Consider the following 19,208-nt stretch of genomic DNA (forward strand, 5'->3'; position numbering starts at 1 on the left):
TATATAAGCTACACTCATTTCATTTGTAAAGGTTAATAAGGAGAATAGAGAGCAATTAATAGTTAACAATTGATAGTGAATAGTGAGAGAGCAATAGTAGCAAGAGTTAGACTTGACGAATTGTTGTTATTTGGTCATTGGATTAATGAAACAATCAAGTTATGGTGTTTTACTCAATCCTTGAAGCTCATTACATGGTTCTTCTATCTTCTTAAGCTAATCTTTGATGATAATTTTAGTATTAGATTTCATGGTGGAATGTTGTACTTGATGCATTATGAAGCTTGTTATCCATACCACTAGCTTTCTAGCTGATTGTAAGCAAGCCTTGTGTGGTCAACTGGAGTATTATAAAAGTGTTTAAGTTTGATCATCATTTAACACTGGATATGCATTCAACTGATGGTGTCTATGGTTGATAGTGATTTGAAAACCTTAAAACATCCCTAGAAGATTGCATTAGTTCTAGCAAAGTTGTTCGTGTATGGCGATGCTATAACTAGTTGAGTTTCACTTGTATTGTTTCTTCATCCATTCATGCTAGAATAGTTTAGGATCCCCTCTAAACCCTCACCTTTTTGCCCTTTTTTGAAAATCATCTAGTAGTATTAGGGAAAATCCTTACTGCATACCATCTGCTTATCAATCGTTAAGTCATTTCGAATCATAAATGCTCTTTGATGAAACAATAATCACATCACACCAACAGAGCTTATCCACACGTAGAGACCCTACATATAGGAACCTTGGAGTTATTTAGATTGATCCTTAAGCAAATCTTCAGCATTCAATTAACTTTATTCAAGAGAGGATAAGATACTTATGGTACTTTATTCTGTGTTCGCATGTGCGTAAGAAACACATCAACAATTCCCAACTTCACTCTTAAAAGAAGTAAATTGCTCCAATTTATGAGATCATGAACTTTGCTCCAAAACAACAATTCATGAAGTTTTCAACTTCGCTCCAAAACCCAAACTCATGAAGTTAGCAGTTTTCGCTCCAAAACCCAAACTCATGAAGTAGAGGATTTCGCTCCAATTTGCCCAAACATGAAGTTGACATTCTCTTATAGGCTTCAAGCATGAAATTCGTTTTGATCTCCTTGCATCTTCATGAAATCATGGAATTCGCTTCAAATATGTCACTCATGAAGTTCGCTTCACTTCCTTAACTCGAAGTAGGAGATTCGCTCCAAAAAAAAAAGTCATGAAGTTGTCAAGTGATTCACTCCAGATTGCCCAAAAATGAAGTTCGCTTCAAGTTGTTGTCTCAAGAAGTAGACTCAAGCATGAAGTTTGTAATGATCATCTTGCATCTTGATGAAATTGTAAAATTTGCCTCAAATGTGCAACTCATGAAATTGATTCTTAATTTCTCCAACATGAAGTGAGTGTTCACATATTTCTCCATTCTTCCATCTTCACCATGAAGAAGTTCACTCCAAATCTTTCCAACCTGAAGTTTGACATGAATTTTGATTACTTACATAAGGAGTGTTCGTGAAGTGAAGTTTGTTCTTTTAAGAGGAGCACTTGGAGTGACCTACAAATTGACGATCCTTCCTTACTCATGATTGAACTCATCATGCCTAGACTTTGCAAACCTACTACACACTTATGCAAGACTATCCACTTGACTCCTATCCATTTGAGCACCTATACCTCTCTAATGCAAAGGCTAATAGCAAAAGACCTGAACACAACCTAAAAAGCAGGAAAAAAGTGGGGGTCCCCATTTGCAAAGGGGCGATGTGTGAATACCTCACAACACTACCCATATACAAGATGCAAACTTGGAGAATGAGGATTTTAGGGAAAAGCACTCCAGATTTCCATGCATTGGGAAATTAAAAGGGCAAGAAGGTATTAGAAAGGAGCCAAAGGAAACATGAAATGAAAGGTATCCAACTGTTCCCATTTTCACAGCTACACATTTAGTTTTTGGGTGATTTGTGTTTGCCTTTGTTGCTAGCCTAGTGTATGCGTCTCTGCTTTTGTTGTTTGTATCTCAGAAATGACTAAAGCATGCAATCTTGCCTTTGGTGTTTGCAACTTCATTCTCTACTAGCAATTTCCTTGTGCTTGCCGGTGCTCAACCTGGACTTATTAGTAGCCCCTTCATGTTTCTTGATCAGATTATGGGCTTAGCGGCACTCTTTTTTGAACTGTTAGTCTGCTGTTTATTTATATTCCTCATTATCTCTTTTGCAGCAGCATCCATGGTTTCACTCCAGCCTTCTAGTTTCCTCATCATTTTGCTTGATTCTTCCAAGTCGGCCAATTTTAATCTTACCATGACAATAGCAACTTGGTTTTGCCTGCAAACTTTTTGAAGGCCATTGGTGAAAATGAAGGAATAGAGAGAACATCTAATGAAGTCAATCAAGAAAGATACTGAATGTACCTGCCAGCAGTTACATTTTTAAGCACAGTAAACATCACTTTTCTTTTCCCTATGTAAGTAATTATGACTTTCTTAATTCTAATAGAGATGATTTCAGAGAAAATATTCATTCATATGCCAAAACGCTGCAACACATAAAGGAACAAGGCTGAGGGAGCTCTGTCCAATGAAGTCTTTAAAAAAAATTTCAAATCTGATCTTAACACTCCGCTGGTGGGGAACCTATCTTCTATCCATAAAAAGGGGAAAGGATTCACCAATGGAGAGATTTTTAAAATAAAGGAACAAATTGGTCACCCATCCACTGATGGAAACAATTTACAAGGAGCTATGTTGAGATGAGACAAAGGAAAGAAGGATCATTGCGAATGACGAATGAAACATCTCTTGATGACCTTGTGCAGACAATACTACGTAAGGGAAAATTGTTTCTTCTCAGCAATCTCTAGCTCTGAAGCTAGACAGGATTACTGCAAAACACAGGAATTTGAAGAGCTCATTAAGAACTTTATGGTTGAAACCTTGTAATGCTGACATCCAGCCACAAGATAACAGAGAAACATATAAAGTTAAACATTGTCTATCAAACTGTTCAAAACAATTAGCATGGAGGTGGCAATAATGATGATAAAAAAATGGCAATTAAGGATAATGAGTAGCATGTTAAAGGGAAAGATGCTTAAGAAGCACATACCTCTCCCACAACAACTCTTCCAGAAGCAACCTTTTCCTTTGTTTCTGATAAGCTCCTCTTCAACAGTACACTTGTTGAAGCAGCAGCAGAAAGAATACGATCCTGCACGGAATCACGTGACAATGGTGATGGTTGCTGCTGTCTTGTTTGCTGAAGAAGTGTCCATCGTGTTCTTACTGCAGTTCCAGCACGCTCAGCTGCTTCTGCAACACTAGATCCTGCATCCTTTGCAACCTCTTCTACAAATGCTCCTGCTGTATGGCTTGCCTGTTTTAGCTTGATACCTGTGTATCAAACAAGGATTAGAAATGTATAGCCATGATAACAGTATGATACCTAACAATTGCAGTGTCAAGCAATCATGTCAGAATTCATCTGCTGCTTCTTAATGAATTATCCACAGATTTCAATTACGTGTAGCTTAGGAGTAATTTGGATGATCATGTTACAATTTTCTTCTACCCCAAGACTAAAGCAAGCTCATTCACATTACTCTTAGCTGATGTTCCTGTTATACTTTGTCTAAGATTACCCATTATGTTTTGTTGAAGCTTACCTGTCTGCACATCGCTGTTCTCAAGGCTGCTTTGCAGATTAGTATGAATCAAAGATAAGTTGAATACCCAGTTTACTGATTTGTTTTCTGTTTTATTTAGGACTCTGACAAGGAGAAATATATTCAAATTGACTATAGAAAATCATAGCTTCGCATTATCAGACAAAGAAAGACTACAATCAAAGTCATTTCCAGGTGTAGATTGGACATGTCAAGGATTTTCAACAAACTGATGCCTGTATTTCTTGACTTCTTTAGTTTCATTTTCTTCCTTTTAGTACACCAGGAAGTTTTTGAAGAGTGTAGCTAATGCATATGTCAGATGCTCATCTGTTGTTTTAGTTGGATGTATCAGTTGACAGAAAGAAAACAAGATATCCAGACTCACTCCTATATAACTTCCTAGAGTTTTCCCCTCTCTCCTTAAAGTATTACAGGATGTAATTTCAGCACTTGGAAATAAAAAATTTCAAACATTACAATTATTTGTCACAGCAGTATTGATTACATAAAGTCATAGCCTTTAAACGGTATTCCAGATGGCTGGCTTATAAGATAACACCAGTTTAAATAAGAAAGACATTTAATATTTGTCTAAGGGAAATAATGATCATTAAATTAAATAAAGAAAATAGTTCAAGACAACAATTCCTAGAATAAAAGATAATTAAAATATAATTCATGCTCAAGGGTTGTGACTCTTTCAAAAGGACAATGATAAAGAAGAGGCATGACTTCTCCCTCATATTGGAAGATATAAAAGGGAGAAGAATTCATTTAAAATGGGATATAAAAAAAAGGAGGAGATACTCTCAGAGTACTAAGTATCACACATTAAGTCAGGAAATAGAGCAGCGAATTTACTTATCAAGAATCACTAATGAATATCAACTGAATCTTAACCAATAAATGCAATTAGATAAGTTACGGAAGGGGTACGATCAACTAATCATTGTTTACAAGTTTAAGGGAGGGTGCGATTGCCAAAAGGCAAGACGTATGACCTCTCCCAAGCAACCTTCCCATTCAAGGGCGGAGACATATAAAGACCAGCCATCAGGTGCCAAGGAGGGCATAGAGACACGGGAGAAGATAGATCGCACAAGCTAGCAAGTGCAGGATTTAGACAAAGCAATGGTCCAGCAACTCTGCCACCGTAACATCATTCTGATTACTTACTAGCATCATATCGGTATGCTGTTATGATCGAGAGTCACACAATTACAGTCATAGAGGAACAATATTAAATAACTTCTATCAATCATAAGACAACTGGCACAAATAACATAAGCAGGTTGTCATGTCCCCAAGACAAATGTACAGAATACAAAACTCTTTGTAATACATTCTTTGTTCCCAGATTACAAATTTTTTAAGTAATCCCTTATCAAATTAATTTAATGATGGCAAAATTAATTTAATTAATTGTTATTCTTAATTTAATAACGAAATAATCATTAATGTTTATTGTATAAGTTGATTAGTAATTTAGCCATCGGTTACTTAACCATGGCGTCTAAGGACAAAGACACGACTGTAGAAAGACTCGCACCTTTCTGAATAGTCATAGCCTAACAACACGATCTATGAAAGATTATTTAAGTCGGGTCTGGGAAATGGACACAGGCAGAAAAAAGGAAGGAGGGAAGACTATCATCGCATGATTACACAATTCACATCATTTTGATTTACCCAACTGCAAGGTGACATCCCAGGTATGTCGCATACTCAGAAAAGGATGATTGGTTTTAGCGTATAGAATAGACGTGTTACTGGCAAGTATGTGAATTCATGTTTATGGTATTCAACAGTGTTTTGCATCAATTCCTCATGCGCGTATTCTGGTTTCCACTGTAAACTACCATTTAACTTAAATGATAACATTAAATAGCACTAGATATATGTTTTGACAGAACTGTGAAGCTCCACGAATTAAACTTAATATCATATGAATATTGTTGGTTACAAATGAACATTTCGTAACAGTAACAAATCTGAGTAGTATTGTGTTAAGAACCGTTTACAGTATTGCACAGCACGGTTGACATAAATAGAATACTAATAAAGTTAAATCATAAAATTAAACAACTAGTTTCTGATGTTTATGTATTCTGATCATCTGGCACAATCATTCATTAGGTGGAATGACTGGTAATTATTACAAGTTGTTTATTCAAATCTGAACAAACATATTTTACAAATCTATAACAGGAAAAGCACAGTAATAATAACCTGGCAAGAACTTACTAATTTACACAAAATTCCAAGAGGAGAAAGAGATTGGTAGAGGAGGATACTGTCACTCCAAGTAAGCCACCTACTGGTCCATGTAAGATCAGTAGGTCAGTAGAGCATGTGACTGACTGACAACAATTAAGCCCTTCTACAATCTGCTACTTCCTTGGCTTAATTAATAAATTTAAGGGAGGGACAAGGAATGATTTCAGGGATAAGACCCACGCCACTATTAGTAAGCCAAAAGGGCATAATGACTGCTTTTGGATCCAGAGTGAGACAGATGGGCTAACCGGATCATCCCGTGTTTCCCCCATTCTAGTTGATAAAGAAATAATGTTTATAGGCTATTTGAGTTGCAATTGAATAAATTTACGTTTCTGCTGCATATGTATAATCTAAAGAAGTAATTTCTGTATGTATTAATGTAACTTTTCTTGAAAGATGAGCAATGGTTCTATTTCTGATTTATTTTTTCCATCTGTTTCCCAGGCAAACATATTTATGCTTTTATAACTAGTAGGGGACATCACACAGGTTAATATACTGAATACTGATTTACAATTAATGGTAACTTACACAATCAAATAAATACTATCTCAGCAATTATTAGTAATCTCACACAATGAATACAAGATGTATACAGTAAAGGCTATGTAATGAATCATGGATTCAAAAAATCATTAAGAACATGCTGATAAAAATATAAGTATTTAAATCAGAATTACAGCACTTACTTGTGAGGGAGGGAATGAAGGTGTAATGGAGAGGTTAGGAGAGACTCGTAAGTTGGCTGTCCTAGAATGACCCCAGAGGCATCTAAGACCTTGAGAACACTTACCTTAAGGAGTCTAGCAACCTGGTTACAGCGTTATCCCAAACTTGCAAGGCAAGTAAGCCATGTAGAAGGTTGATATATGAGAAGATCGGTTAGAGTCACCAAGTAGAGCAAGAAGGTTTAAGGAAACAACCTCTCTTGGGCTTGGGTAGAGAGACTCTAAAGCAGTCCTCATAGTATCCTCCTTCCTAACATCATGTTTATATAAATGGGAATCCATATCATAATGTGAATCTTGCATGCTTATTTATCAAAGGAATGTATCTATTTGCATATGGTTTTATTGTTATGTGCAGGAATCTACATTTAATCTGATGTTTCTAAGTTGACCAGGTATAATCTCCAACCCTAATTATGTAATTTATGATTCATAGGTCAGAATTTAGAGGGGAACATTACATTATTGTCCTTGAAATATCAGTCCATACCAAGATACATATTTCAGACAGGCAGATAAATAATAATAACTACAAGCATGCTCAGATAGAAGAACAGTAAGACAATTTCATTTATGTTCACCTCCTTAAAACAAATATGGTAATTTACAAGAAACCTCATACAGGTTAAGTTTTTAACTTTTTTTAAATATTTAAATCTAAGCGAATTACTTATTTTGATAAGACAGCTATCCAAGACTCTTTCCACAAAAACATTTGATATATTATTAGGAAATTTGCGCTCCACAGAAGAAAAACCTGTCAAGGATGCTTTTGGATGGTTGACTAATTGTTTGTGTTAGAGTAAAGGTATTAGTTTACTTAATTAATTAAATCATATTGATTTAATAATTAAGTCACATTTTCTCTATTTCACTTAAGCTAAATTTAGGAAGCTAAACTTAGGAATATTAATAATTAATTTATTATTAATTATTAATTGTTTTTAGGGTTTCCCCTTTTTAGGTTTGATCTCCTTTTATAAGGATTGATCCCTTTGTAATCCTAACTAATCTGATTATTATTATTGCATATTTTTTTGCTCTAGGTTTTCAAAGCAATCTTTATGTTTTGTGAATCTTCCAGGTTATTTGCATACAGGTGTTCACTACTGGGTTCTGTGAGGTTGTATTCCACAACTTTTACATGGTATCAGAGCTTCAAACCTAAGGCTTTCCTATTCGTTTGATTGAGAGACTCTACCTATAGCAGGTCTTCTGTGCAATTTGGGTTGATTTGGACCTCACCATTGAATCTAACACGTGCAAAATAGTGAAGATTGACCTTTTGTTTGTCAATTTTTGATTCACGGGACCAGATTTGTGAGGGTTTGAAAATTCCCTTTTTTTGTGATCTAGGGGGGAACCTATTTTTTGGAGCAATTTGGGCCCAAAAAGACCTCACAGTTGGATTCAGAAAGCTGATTCCATGAATTTTGATATATAATTTGCCTATTTTCGGTGACAGGGGCATCTGGGGCATGATTTTTTATTGGCACGTTTCGAGGCACGAAAATCTGTGAGGCTGTACCTGCACCTACGTCAAAAATATTTTTAAAAAAAAAATCAACTGGCTGGAAAAAAAAAATTTGATTGCTGGGTTTTTAATTTTTTTTGTTAAAAAAAAAAATCAAGTTGGTGCATGTTGTTATAAAAAAAAATTTAATCAAAAAACAAAAAGTCAACCCTTTGCAGCAAAAGTACATTGACTTCAGCGGTACAGTCAGCAATACGGATAGCTTGCATGGCCCTTGTGACCCTCTTTGTGCCCTAAAAGAGGGGTTTTTTTCTTTTGGCCATAACTTGGGCATACGATATCGTTTTTTGGCATACGAGATATCGTCGGAAAGCTGGTTTTGTCTACTTTCCAGATATGTGGGTTTCATCACCTGGTTTTGCCGCTGGTGTATTCTACAGACATTTGAAATCAGATGTGTTGTTTTCAGTTCCGAGCTCATAACTTTTCGCCAGTTTCTCCAATTTTCGTGATTCCAGTGACGTTGAGATGGTGTTCAGAGCTCTTCACAGCCATCCATGCAACTTTTCCAGGTTTTACTCCGGGTACATTTTATTCAATTTTTTGTGTTTTCACACTCTGGTGATTTACATGGACATATGACATCGTGGAAACTTCTCGTTTGCGTGGGATGACTTGTTTTTGGATGTTCTTCATGTATTTCCAGTCTTATGTCTTTTTTTGACATTCTGAGCTTTCATTGTAAGCACTTATGATTTTGTAATCGCACTAAGATAAAATGCCTCTGTATTAAAACATGTATTATGGGATCTTGCACATCAGTTTTGTGCCTTATTGTACTCGCACTATGATATAAAGTGCCATGGGGGTTTGATGTTTGCCTTTGTTTGTCTTCATACTTTTCTCATGCGTGTGTGCCTTGGTTTGCACACCCTTTGTATTTGCTTGTACTTTCATGTCTACACGGTCAGATGTTCTTGGTTCTTCTTCATGCACTACATTATGGCTTTTAGATTCAGTGTACCTGTCATACCTCTCCCTTGTCAACATTATGGGGAGGTTTCTACTGTTGGTTCTAATGCCTTCCTTGGTTTCGCGTTGGAGTGAGCTATGTATTCAATATTTGTTCCTATTACTAGGCGGATGCAGCGGCTGGTTACCCATGCATTTCGGTTAGATGGAACACTTACCATATGGACACTATTGCATTCCTATTTCTGGAGGCAACCTTCCATTTTTTCATTTGATCAATTCTTCAGATTGTTGGTACTTGTGCCATCTGTATCTTCGGGTTCCAGATGTTTTTGCCTGTGTTTGCCATCTAATTCAGATTCGAGTAGTGTCATTGAGGGCACTCATGCAGATTCATGTCTTCTTGATCCTAATCATCTTTTGTTTCAGAGGAGGTTCTTATTTCAGCATCATAACAATCATTCTACGACAGAGTTTGCAGCTTCTTCATGCTTCTGTGATTTTTCATGCTCTTCTTTTGTTCCTATCTTCTGGAACATTCTTGTTTGGAGGCTTCTTAGTCCTTCACTTGAGCTTTCATCTCTTCTTGGAGAGGAGTTTTATTCCCTCGGGGTTTTCTTCTTTTTCTCCATCTTACAAAGATTTCATTGTACTTGGGTACCTCATCAGGCCTTGTTGTCGGGACCCATTTTTAGCTTTCTAGCATCTACTTCTTAGTTTTTTTAGCTTCTCCCTAACTTCATCTTAAGGGGGGGTGTTAGAGTAAAGGCATTAGTTCACTTAATTAATTAAATCATATTGATTTAATAATTAAGTCACCTTTTCTCTATTTCACTTAAGCTAAATTTAGGAAGCTAAACTTAGGAATATTAATAATTAATTTATTATTAAATATTAATTGCTTTTAAGGTTTTCCTTTTTTAGGTTTGATCTCCTTTTATAAGGATTGATCCTTTTGTAATCCTAACCAGTCTGATTATTATTATTGCATATTCTTTTGCTCTAGGTTTTCAAAGCAATCTTTATGTTTTGTGAATCTTCCATTGTTGTGACGGGTTATTTGCATACAGGTGTTCACTGGGTTCTGTGAGGTTGTATTCCACAACTTTTATAGTTTGCCTTAATCTTAATTTGCTCCTAAATTTGACATGAAATTTTCATTTTCTTTTGGTTTTTTTGATCAAGCAAGATGAGGGGATCTATTGGGGCCCTCTTCCTTAGGAAAAGAAGCCAAAATTACAGTAAAAAATTATGCATCAGAAGCTCCCCTCCATGAAGAAGCCAGGGAAAAAAACTCCTAAGAGCCAAGAAACAGCCACTAAACCAATAGAAAAGCTAAAAAGAGAAGAAAAGATTGAGAAACCACTGAAAACCTTCTGTTTGCAGGTCAAGGGCAGAAGAAGATCTTATCGCAGGCTACCGCAAATGTTCTGCAGAGCAAGAAGAAGTCACTAGATGCATTTAGGTGTCATGTACGTTCATGAGAATAGGCATATGTAATGAATGTAAATCATGTGGAAGATATAGATAGATGTATGAGAGATGTAAGAGATATAAGAACAGAGACTTAAGACTTACACTTTGTATGAAGCTATAATATAATATAAGGAGTTATATGGATTTATATATGTGTGTGTTATGGATGAATGAATATTTCTTTTGTTGTTAGTGTAGTATGTGTTATTTATTTTTCTAAGTAACTTATTGCAAATGCTTATTTCTCTTACTGTGTCCTCTGGGGTATAAACTGACTACATAAGAAGTCCTAGGGTACAGACCTCCAGACTGTACTTACCCATTTCTCTTGCTAACATTGGTTCCGTTGTCGAGACCCTAGAGAAAACTGTAAAGAAAGTATAAAGCATAAGAAGGAAAGAAAATTAGCAGAAAATTAATTTGTGTCAAACCCTAAGGGTCCCCTCTGTAAGAAAGGGCTAGGCAATTAGAGGATGACAAATGGAAAGGGGGGAGGGGCCTGAAGGGATCTCTGAAAAGAATCAACTGTTCAGATTTTAAATAACTCTAAGCTATATGAAGACTAATGAAATTTCAAAGCAGAATACCATGGGCAAAGGAGATAGCAAAAAAGCAAAAGAAACTAGAGAATTGATTAAAACAAAAATGGATAAGAGTGTCAGGGAAAGGAAAACAAAACAAAACTAGGAAAGAGAGGAAAGATACTGCAAAAGGGCAAAAGAAAGAAAAAAGAAAGAGAGAGAACAAGTTGGCAAAATGGCAGAAGAAATTTTAAAGAAGAGAGGGGAGCGCGCCAAGGTGGATGCTGCTGAGTGCGCCAATGTGGGTGCAGCCAAAAATATGAAAAGGAAAAGAAGGGAGTCAGAAGCCAAATATGCTGCAAAGGAGAAGAACAAAAATGCAGTGGAAAATACAAATACAAATACAACAAGCAAAGGAGAAACAAGAGAAAATAGACGAGGATTGTGGACAGTCTATACTGTGGATTGGGATATTTTAAGAAACGATAATCACATATCAAGTAGAGAAATCAGGAAATCGAAAGTCAAACTGTTGATTGGGGAAATCCAGGAAGTAGCACTGATACTAATTTCCTCTTTAGTAATCAAGGAAGTAATACCGAAAGTCAAGGAGGGAATACATCAGAAGAAGACAAGATGAGCAACATAAGGAAGACGCCCATCTTTGAAAAGGACACAAGTGATGTCGTGGAACATATTTTCCTAATGAAACCAATTTGGCAAAGCAGGAAATGGTACCACAAAGCATACCCGCGAAATGATAAGGAATGGGATGAGGTAAGGAAAGCATTTCTGGAAAATTTTGACATTTTGGAACTCCCCACAGAAGGAGGTAAGTAAACTAAGGGAACTATCTCAATGAGACAATAAATCTATCACAGAATTTGATAGGAGATTCAAAGAGGTGACATGGAGGTTAGGAGAAGCCTTGAACGATAAATAGAAGATGGAGTGGTTTCTCTCTGCAATCACACTAGAGATAAGGATGGCCTAGGATGGCAAATACTTTGGTACATATTCAAAATTGGTAACATTAGCCTGCCGCATAGAAAATCAATCATGACAGAAGAAGGAAAAGAAAGAAAACAGAAGAGTGGAGCAATTACGACTTAATTTGAGCAGTTGCGGCTGAGACAAGAACTCGTAAAACAAGAAATGGGACCATGGAGGCAGCCAAGCATATGATATTACTACTGCAGCAAGGAAGATAATATACGAAACGAATGTCCCAAGGAGATTGGAGAGAAGAAGGCAATGTGCTAAGGGTAGACCTCCGCATGATCAAGAAACCAATAAACTCTTTATATTATGGCACTTATGGAGAAAACCAATACATTTTGCAACTAAATGCTGGGAAAGAGAAAAGGAAACACTATGGCCATGAGGATCACGATGCCTTCAGTTGTGATAAGGCACATCAACATTACAAAAATGCAAGACCACAAGCTCAAAATGATGAACCGCAAAATTCAAATTCAAACAGGGGAGCAAGGCTCCTCCACAAGGTGCCCGAGAACCCAAAAGAAGAAACAAGGCGGTACCATGAGTCGGGAAAAGATGAGGGGTATACTAGAGACAAAAGTAGTACAAAAGAAGAGTACTGCACCAAACTAAAACAAAGAAAAAGAGTAAAGCCACAGTAGTAACTAGGCAATACCAATACCAGAAAACAACAAGCGGTAACAATAGAGGAAGAAAGTTCAAAGGGGGAAGAGAAATTACACCTCACCAAACAACAACATGACCAAAGCCTAGAGCAGCAGGGATCGTTAAATTTATATTTTCTGAATTTGAATGTATGACATAAGCATACTATTATCAAGTGGGAAGCTTTCAAGATTCTGATAAAAGCAAGATATATGTTGAAAGTAGGAGAATATGAGGACATACCCATTTATGAGGGAGATGTCCTACCACAACACCACTTAGATATGTGTATATTATTGGGAAGAACGATATGAGTATGATGAAAGACTATACATCCAGCTATTCTACTGGACATTAAACCCAGTAGCAAAAACTTTGTAGTTTGTACATTAATCAAGAGAGGAGGAGAAACCAAAACATGGGATGAAGTAACAACAAATTTCCTCTACACCTTTTCTTTTTATAGTGAAAATCCCCACATGCATACCGCATTATATAAAACAAAGGAGATCATATTCAAACCAAAAGAAGATCAGGAGATAGTGGTACCAGCACCGCAACTCTCATCTCCACCCCATAAAGAAGAAGGTATGTGGAAGTACATTGAATGGTTGGAACTAGAATCAACTGGTGCAAGGAAACATTGTTGTGCAGCACAACAAGATGATGAAGAAAGGCACGATCCAGAAATAAAATAGATCAAAGAGAAAGGGAGATAGAAGAATCTATTAAACCCAAGAAGAAATACTATAATGACCCCATCAAACTAAGAGAGGAAAACATTGCAGCAGGAGACACCAAGATGGCAAAAATAGGGAACTACTGGGATAGAAAAGTAGTAGCTCAGGTAGCGGAGACCCTCTCAAAATTCCAAGATAAAAATTCCAAGATTTATTCCATAGAACCTTTAAAAAAATGAAAGGAATTAAAGTAAGGGGTGAAGAAAATTCAATTGAAGGAAGCGGTTAAACCGGTCCAAAAGAGACCCTACAAATGAATCCCAACATGAAGAAGAAAGTCAAAACAGAAATAGATAAGATTTGCTGACTTCATTATACCAATGGAAGATGCAGATTGGAAAGCCCCATGGTCATCCAAAATAAAAAAACCGAAGAAATAAGGATTTGTGTAGGTTTCAAGGAGTTAAATAAAGCTTGCCTACATGATCCCTTTCCCACTCCATTTACTGAGGAAACCCTAGAGTCAATAGCAACAAGGGAGATCTACTCATTCACTGAAGCTTTTTTAGATACCATCAAGTCAAAATTAGGGAAGAAAGACCAGCCCGAACCTACTTTTGCCACAAAATGGGGAAGCAAAAGAAGCAACTACACATATTCAAATCCTTGGTAGTTTGATAAAGGCAAAAACTACAATAATCCAGATTCAGGGGCACATCTCTGCACTGCAACAGGCAAAGCCACATTGGGCAAAGTCACTGACTCATCTAAAGAAACATACAAGAATCTCCTTCCCAACTAAGCATCATGTCTTGAAGACAAGACATTGTTTTAAAAGGGGGAATAATGTTAGAAAGTCAAGGGAAGAAGAAGATCTTACAACAGGCTACTGCAAATGATCCACGAAGCAAGGAGAAGTCACTAGATGCATTTAGGAGTCATGTCCCTTCATGGGAAATCACAAATATAATGAATGTAAATCATATGTGGAAGATATAGATAGATGTATGACAGATATAAGAGATATAATAGCAGAGACTAAGACCTACACTTTGTAGCAAGCAATAATATAATATGAGGAATCATAAAGATTTATATATGTGTGTCTGTTATGGATGAATGAATGTTTCTTTTGTTGTTAGTATAGTATGCATTCTGTTCTTCTAATTAACTTACTGCAAATGCTTATTTCTCTTACTGTGTCCTCTAGGGTATAAACTAACTACATAAGAAGTCTTAGGGTATAGATCTCTGGACTGTACTTACTCATAACACACATATACATGAATCCTTATATATAATATCACAAAAAGATACTGTTATCCTTATATATAATAGAAGACATGTAATCGGTGCAGATCTAGAACGCATTCAGTAAATTACATTATATGGTGTCCAGTCTTGTCTAAATGGGCTTTCTGGTGATAATCAAGAAAAACACATTATATGCTTTTGAGTTATCATGAACACGTGATTATCAAGTAAGACACAATAGATGCTTTTGAGTTAGAATTTACTGATTCAGTAAAATTTAATTAAGTTAATGAATGGTCAAAAGACATGGAAGGAAAAGTTGTAACTCCCTCAAACATGGGATATAAAAGAGAGAAGAGAACCTCATTTTGAGAAGGGATAATTTGGGAATCAGAAGTGCAAATCTGATTTAAATAAGAAGTGCAGATCTGATTGTGAAAGGTCATGTCCCTTTCAAAGGGCAGAAGTAATAAAGAGTTGCACTCTTTCAAAGGGTGCTAATGATGAAAGGGTGTGTCTCTTGCCAAAGGGCATCCATAATGAAGAGGTGTGACCTCTCCCTCACATTGAGAGATATAAAGGAAAGGAGTCAAAAGCATCCAATGACTGGATCATCGATCAGATCAGATCAGAACTATTATTAAGTTACAGGAATTGGCAGCCTCCTAGTAGGGGACATTACAGTTCGTCTGAAAACGTACTTGCTGGCTTTTTGCAGATTCCCTTCCCCTATCTCCATGTTCTCCTTAGCACCCGATGGCCCTTCTTAAGCCTCTCAAACGCTGTGTCTCTTTGTTGGGAGGAGATGTGTTATTATTAAGAGAGACGACTCTCTCTTATTACCGCACTTCTCAAGAGGGTTATGACCCTTCGACCCCATATAGTCATTAGTTACTTTTTGTTAAGTCATCCATTAAAGATATTAAGACTAGTCATCCTACCGACCACATATATATTTAAATATTACTTTTATTCATTGGATAAAAGGAAAGTGATGATTTTAGTCACCATACAAAGCTGCCTTGAATACAGAACAAGAGACATTAGGGTCAGGACATGACACTACCCACCTATGCCATGCTTATGGAGTATTAATGCATTTTATTTTCCTTGAATTTAGTTTATTACTTTATTGCATTTTTTGCACCTAAGATGTAAAAGTGACTTTTACTTTTGTAGTTTGGTGGAGATGTATCATGTACTATACATGTGACTGCATCTCCTATTATCCCATATTGATTGTACATTCACATCTCTTGGTGTTGTATCATCTGTATACCCACCTCGTCCACTCATATGAGAAATCTATCTCTCATATCTCATCTCATTGCATATATCGCTTCTTTTTAGTTAGAATTCAATTTACTCCATCATATTAGTCTTCTAAGTTTTTCCGTGATTAGCTTTTAGGCTTTCTTGATCTTGGGTGGCTACCTTGACAACCAAATCTTACAAGAAAGCCAAAAGCAACCCTAAAATTGACTAAAATGAAAAGAAAGTACTTCTAAATTTGGTTTTCTGTCAAGTTTAGTGCAATACAGCTCTAATTAAATATTGCAGAGCTAATAGTTTTGTTCTCAAAATCTGCTCAGAAAACAAAGATTTCCATATGCTATGAAATTTTGTAGAAACTTATTTTACTAGATTTCCTTTTAAAGCTTTCTCCAAAAGCTTTTGGAAAAATTGCGTAGTAGTATGATGTAAAACTATGACACAGTTTTCTTCAAATGCTTTACAAAAATTTAGTGCTATGGACTGTGAATCTCCTATGTTTTTAAATGATTTTGTACTTCAATTTGTTGTGACATATCAGACAAACCAAATCAGTCCTAAAATTAAGCCAAAGCAATACATTGGATTCAGTTAAGCATTCGCGTAAAGGTTAATGGAAAACAGCTATAACTAAAAATTGCATTGCTTAGCAGTCTCATTCATTGCAAACTATTCTGGAGATTAAAATTTTGATGTGCTATGAAACTTTCAACTAGAATCATTCTATTTTTAATCCGCTACAACTTGGAGATCACCTAACAGAGTTCCCATTAACTAAATATTCATCCACAAGAAGTTACAAATTTCCCTTCAAAACTTCTTCATCACAAGTACAAGGACATGATCTCTAAGTGGTAAAATCTTTCAGAGCTCCGAAGTGGAGCTCCAGGTTCAAATCTCCAAGTGACGCGATTGAAAGTTAAAATTAAGATAAAATACCACATCAACTGGCAGGGTGTGGGCACAAAAGAGTACAAATTGCAGGTATTAAGGTTAGCCTAAAAGAGAATTAACCAAATCAACAAAACTTCGTCCACACAAATTTCATTAATCATGCTTCAAACAAAGGTCAAATTTACCAAACCAAACAAAAAATCCTCTGAAGAGATTTTAAAAATCGTACTTCAATCAGAATTTCTTGCACGAAAATTTCACGAATATTTTCCACGGAAGACTGACAAAGTTTTCTTTGATCTAAACTCGTCCTCATTGTTGTTAAAAAACTTACTCTAATCAAGATTTCTTTCACAAAACTTTACCAAAATTGTTTCATAACCGCTTCTTGAAGAACATTTAGTACGGAACAAAACAAACTTACTGGATGATGAAAAGAATCCCGTAGCCTTTTCACGCCACTGTGAAGTTACCGTGGACGACATGTGTTCTTCCCCTAGCTCTGGAAACCTCTCCTTAACCTTCAAATATCTTCTAGAAACTTCTGGGAACCTGCCCCTGGCCTTCTAGAAACTTCTAAAAATCCTCTTCTGCCTTCCAGCAGCTTTTCGGACCCTCTTCAACTCTGCAAAAAGGAGGCTTTGATCAACTCAGTTGCTCGAGCGATCCAAGCTGCAAATCACAACAATCCCAATCATATGTCAAGACAATTTGTTTTAAACTTCACAATAAACTCTATCTGCCTAAAAGGACAAAATAAATGTCAAATTGATGGGCATGAATCGCAAGAAAAAGTCAAGATCGTCAGGACAAGAAAAACATGCTTTAAAGGCATCTGCAATCCATGGATTTTAACGAAATTGGCGATAAATGCGACAAATTTGTTTTAAGATCAGGAGATCCAAAACACTCGGGCCGGCATAATTCAGTTATATGTTTGTACGCTGCCTTTAATATTATTAAAGAATCTGCAGTTTTTTAATAACCTAATTTATTAAACAAGAATGATTACAGGCACTTTACAGGCTTGTTTGTAATTATACTGTAAAGAAATGATGACCACATGCGCTGAGAGAGCTTTTAAATTGTGGGGCTTACAAAAAGCGCCGTGGTTTCGGATGAGACAGAAACGAAAAACAGGGTTTTAACTTGTAACGGTCTTCGGAATAGACTGTATGAATTGAAGAATATTAAAGAGGAATGTGACAGCGAACAGAAGAGTATATAAATTCAAGTTTACCTTCAATTGCTGTCAACAGCTGTGACTGAATATTCTTGACTGTTACTACTGTTCGTTGTTCGTTTAATTCGCTGTCAACGGCTGGATTTGTTGTCCGTTGGATTTGTTTTGACTGCGCTGGCACGTCTTTGTCCGAATATTTGTAACTGTTATTTCTAATCTTTGATCCGGTATTAAAAATTACCTTCTTTTGACCCGAAATGATCATATGGTCATGTCTCGCTGGCATATGTTTTAGGTGGGTGTGTTTTTCAACAAGCTTCCGCAATCTATATCAAGCAGAAATTTCTAGATTTGATTGTGTAAAGGGTTTTTTGCATCAACGTTTTGAATCACATTCTACGATCCTTGCTATTAAAAAATGAAATGAGTGAAGGGAGGAATTTAATGGTGTTGATGAGATCAAGTGGTTTTCATGTTTTTTCATGTCAGTTTTTTAATTATGAATCCTTATCAAGAAGCTTGCTAATTTGTGGATGACTATGATAGTAGTTGTTTAATATCCACATTTGTTGATTTAATGTTCAATTTTTTTGACAGCAGTGCACCAAAAGTTGTGACTTTAAAGTTTTTATTGTTGATGACGACTATCCATAATTGTTAAGAGCAACCAATCATATGATGCCACATTAGCTACACAACTATGGGCCTCCCTTTTGCGCGACCATTGGTCTCACCCTTTTTTTGGTTGTTTTGGACAACTTGGCAAAAAACATGTTGATGTGGCATCATATTTGATGATGTGGCCCTGAAACCTTAGTTATAAGCAGGGGATTTGCCAAGTAAGTTGCTGTAAAAAATTGGGAGTGATTTGAAATTTCCACATAAGATTTTGAGAAGCTCAAAGATAGGTTGCTCAAGTATTGGGTCATCTCCCCTATCCACTTTCAAAGTATTTTCAAACTGATTCTCGTCTGTTGCACACTCTATGATGAAGTGTCACTCGGTTTCAACCACATCTTTGCTACAAAAGATGCAAGTTTTATCTTCCCACTTTTATTTGCGGCAGTCTATCTACCCATTTCACATCTAAGGTGATGAGAGTTGATCCTCAATTGTACTATTAAAATTTTAGCCTTCCCCTTAATTGCAACCCTCGAATAGGGTTTTT

The 19,208-nt window shown here is 36.2% G+C and overlaps 1 protein-coding gene across 5 annotated transcripts in view; it reads right to left on the reverse strand.

Annotated features, from left to right (window-relative positions):
* LOC131071340 (uncharacterized Rho GTPase-activating protein At5g61530) overlaps window positions 1–18,249 on the reverse strand; it is a 109,391-nt gene extending 91,142 nt beyond the window's left edge. Inside the window, exons 1-3 of one of the 5 annotated variants that reach the window (XM_059216468.1) lie at window positions 18,098–18,249; window positions 17,282–17,529; window positions 3,101–3,384 (exon numbers count right to left, since the gene is read on the reverse strand). In XM_059216468.1, coding sequence (XP_059072451.1) covers window positions 3,101–3,384; window positions 17,282–17,342 — 345 coding nt within the window. In that variant the 5' untranslated portion in view covers window positions 17,343–17,529; window positions 18,098–18,249. The other 4 variants (XM_058007131.2, XM_058007134.2, XM_058007133.2 and 1 more) reach the window with 4 other exon arrangements.
* Window positions 18,250–19,208: the final 959 nt, after the last annotated feature.

This window comes from Cryptomeria japonica, chromosome 2, assembly GCF_030272615.1.
Source record: "Cryptomeria japonica chromosome 2, Sugi_1.0, whole genome shotgun sequence".
Taxonomy (NCBI): Eukaryota; Viridiplantae; Streptophyta; class Pinopsida; order Cupressales; family Cupressaceae; genus Cryptomeria; species Cryptomeria japonica.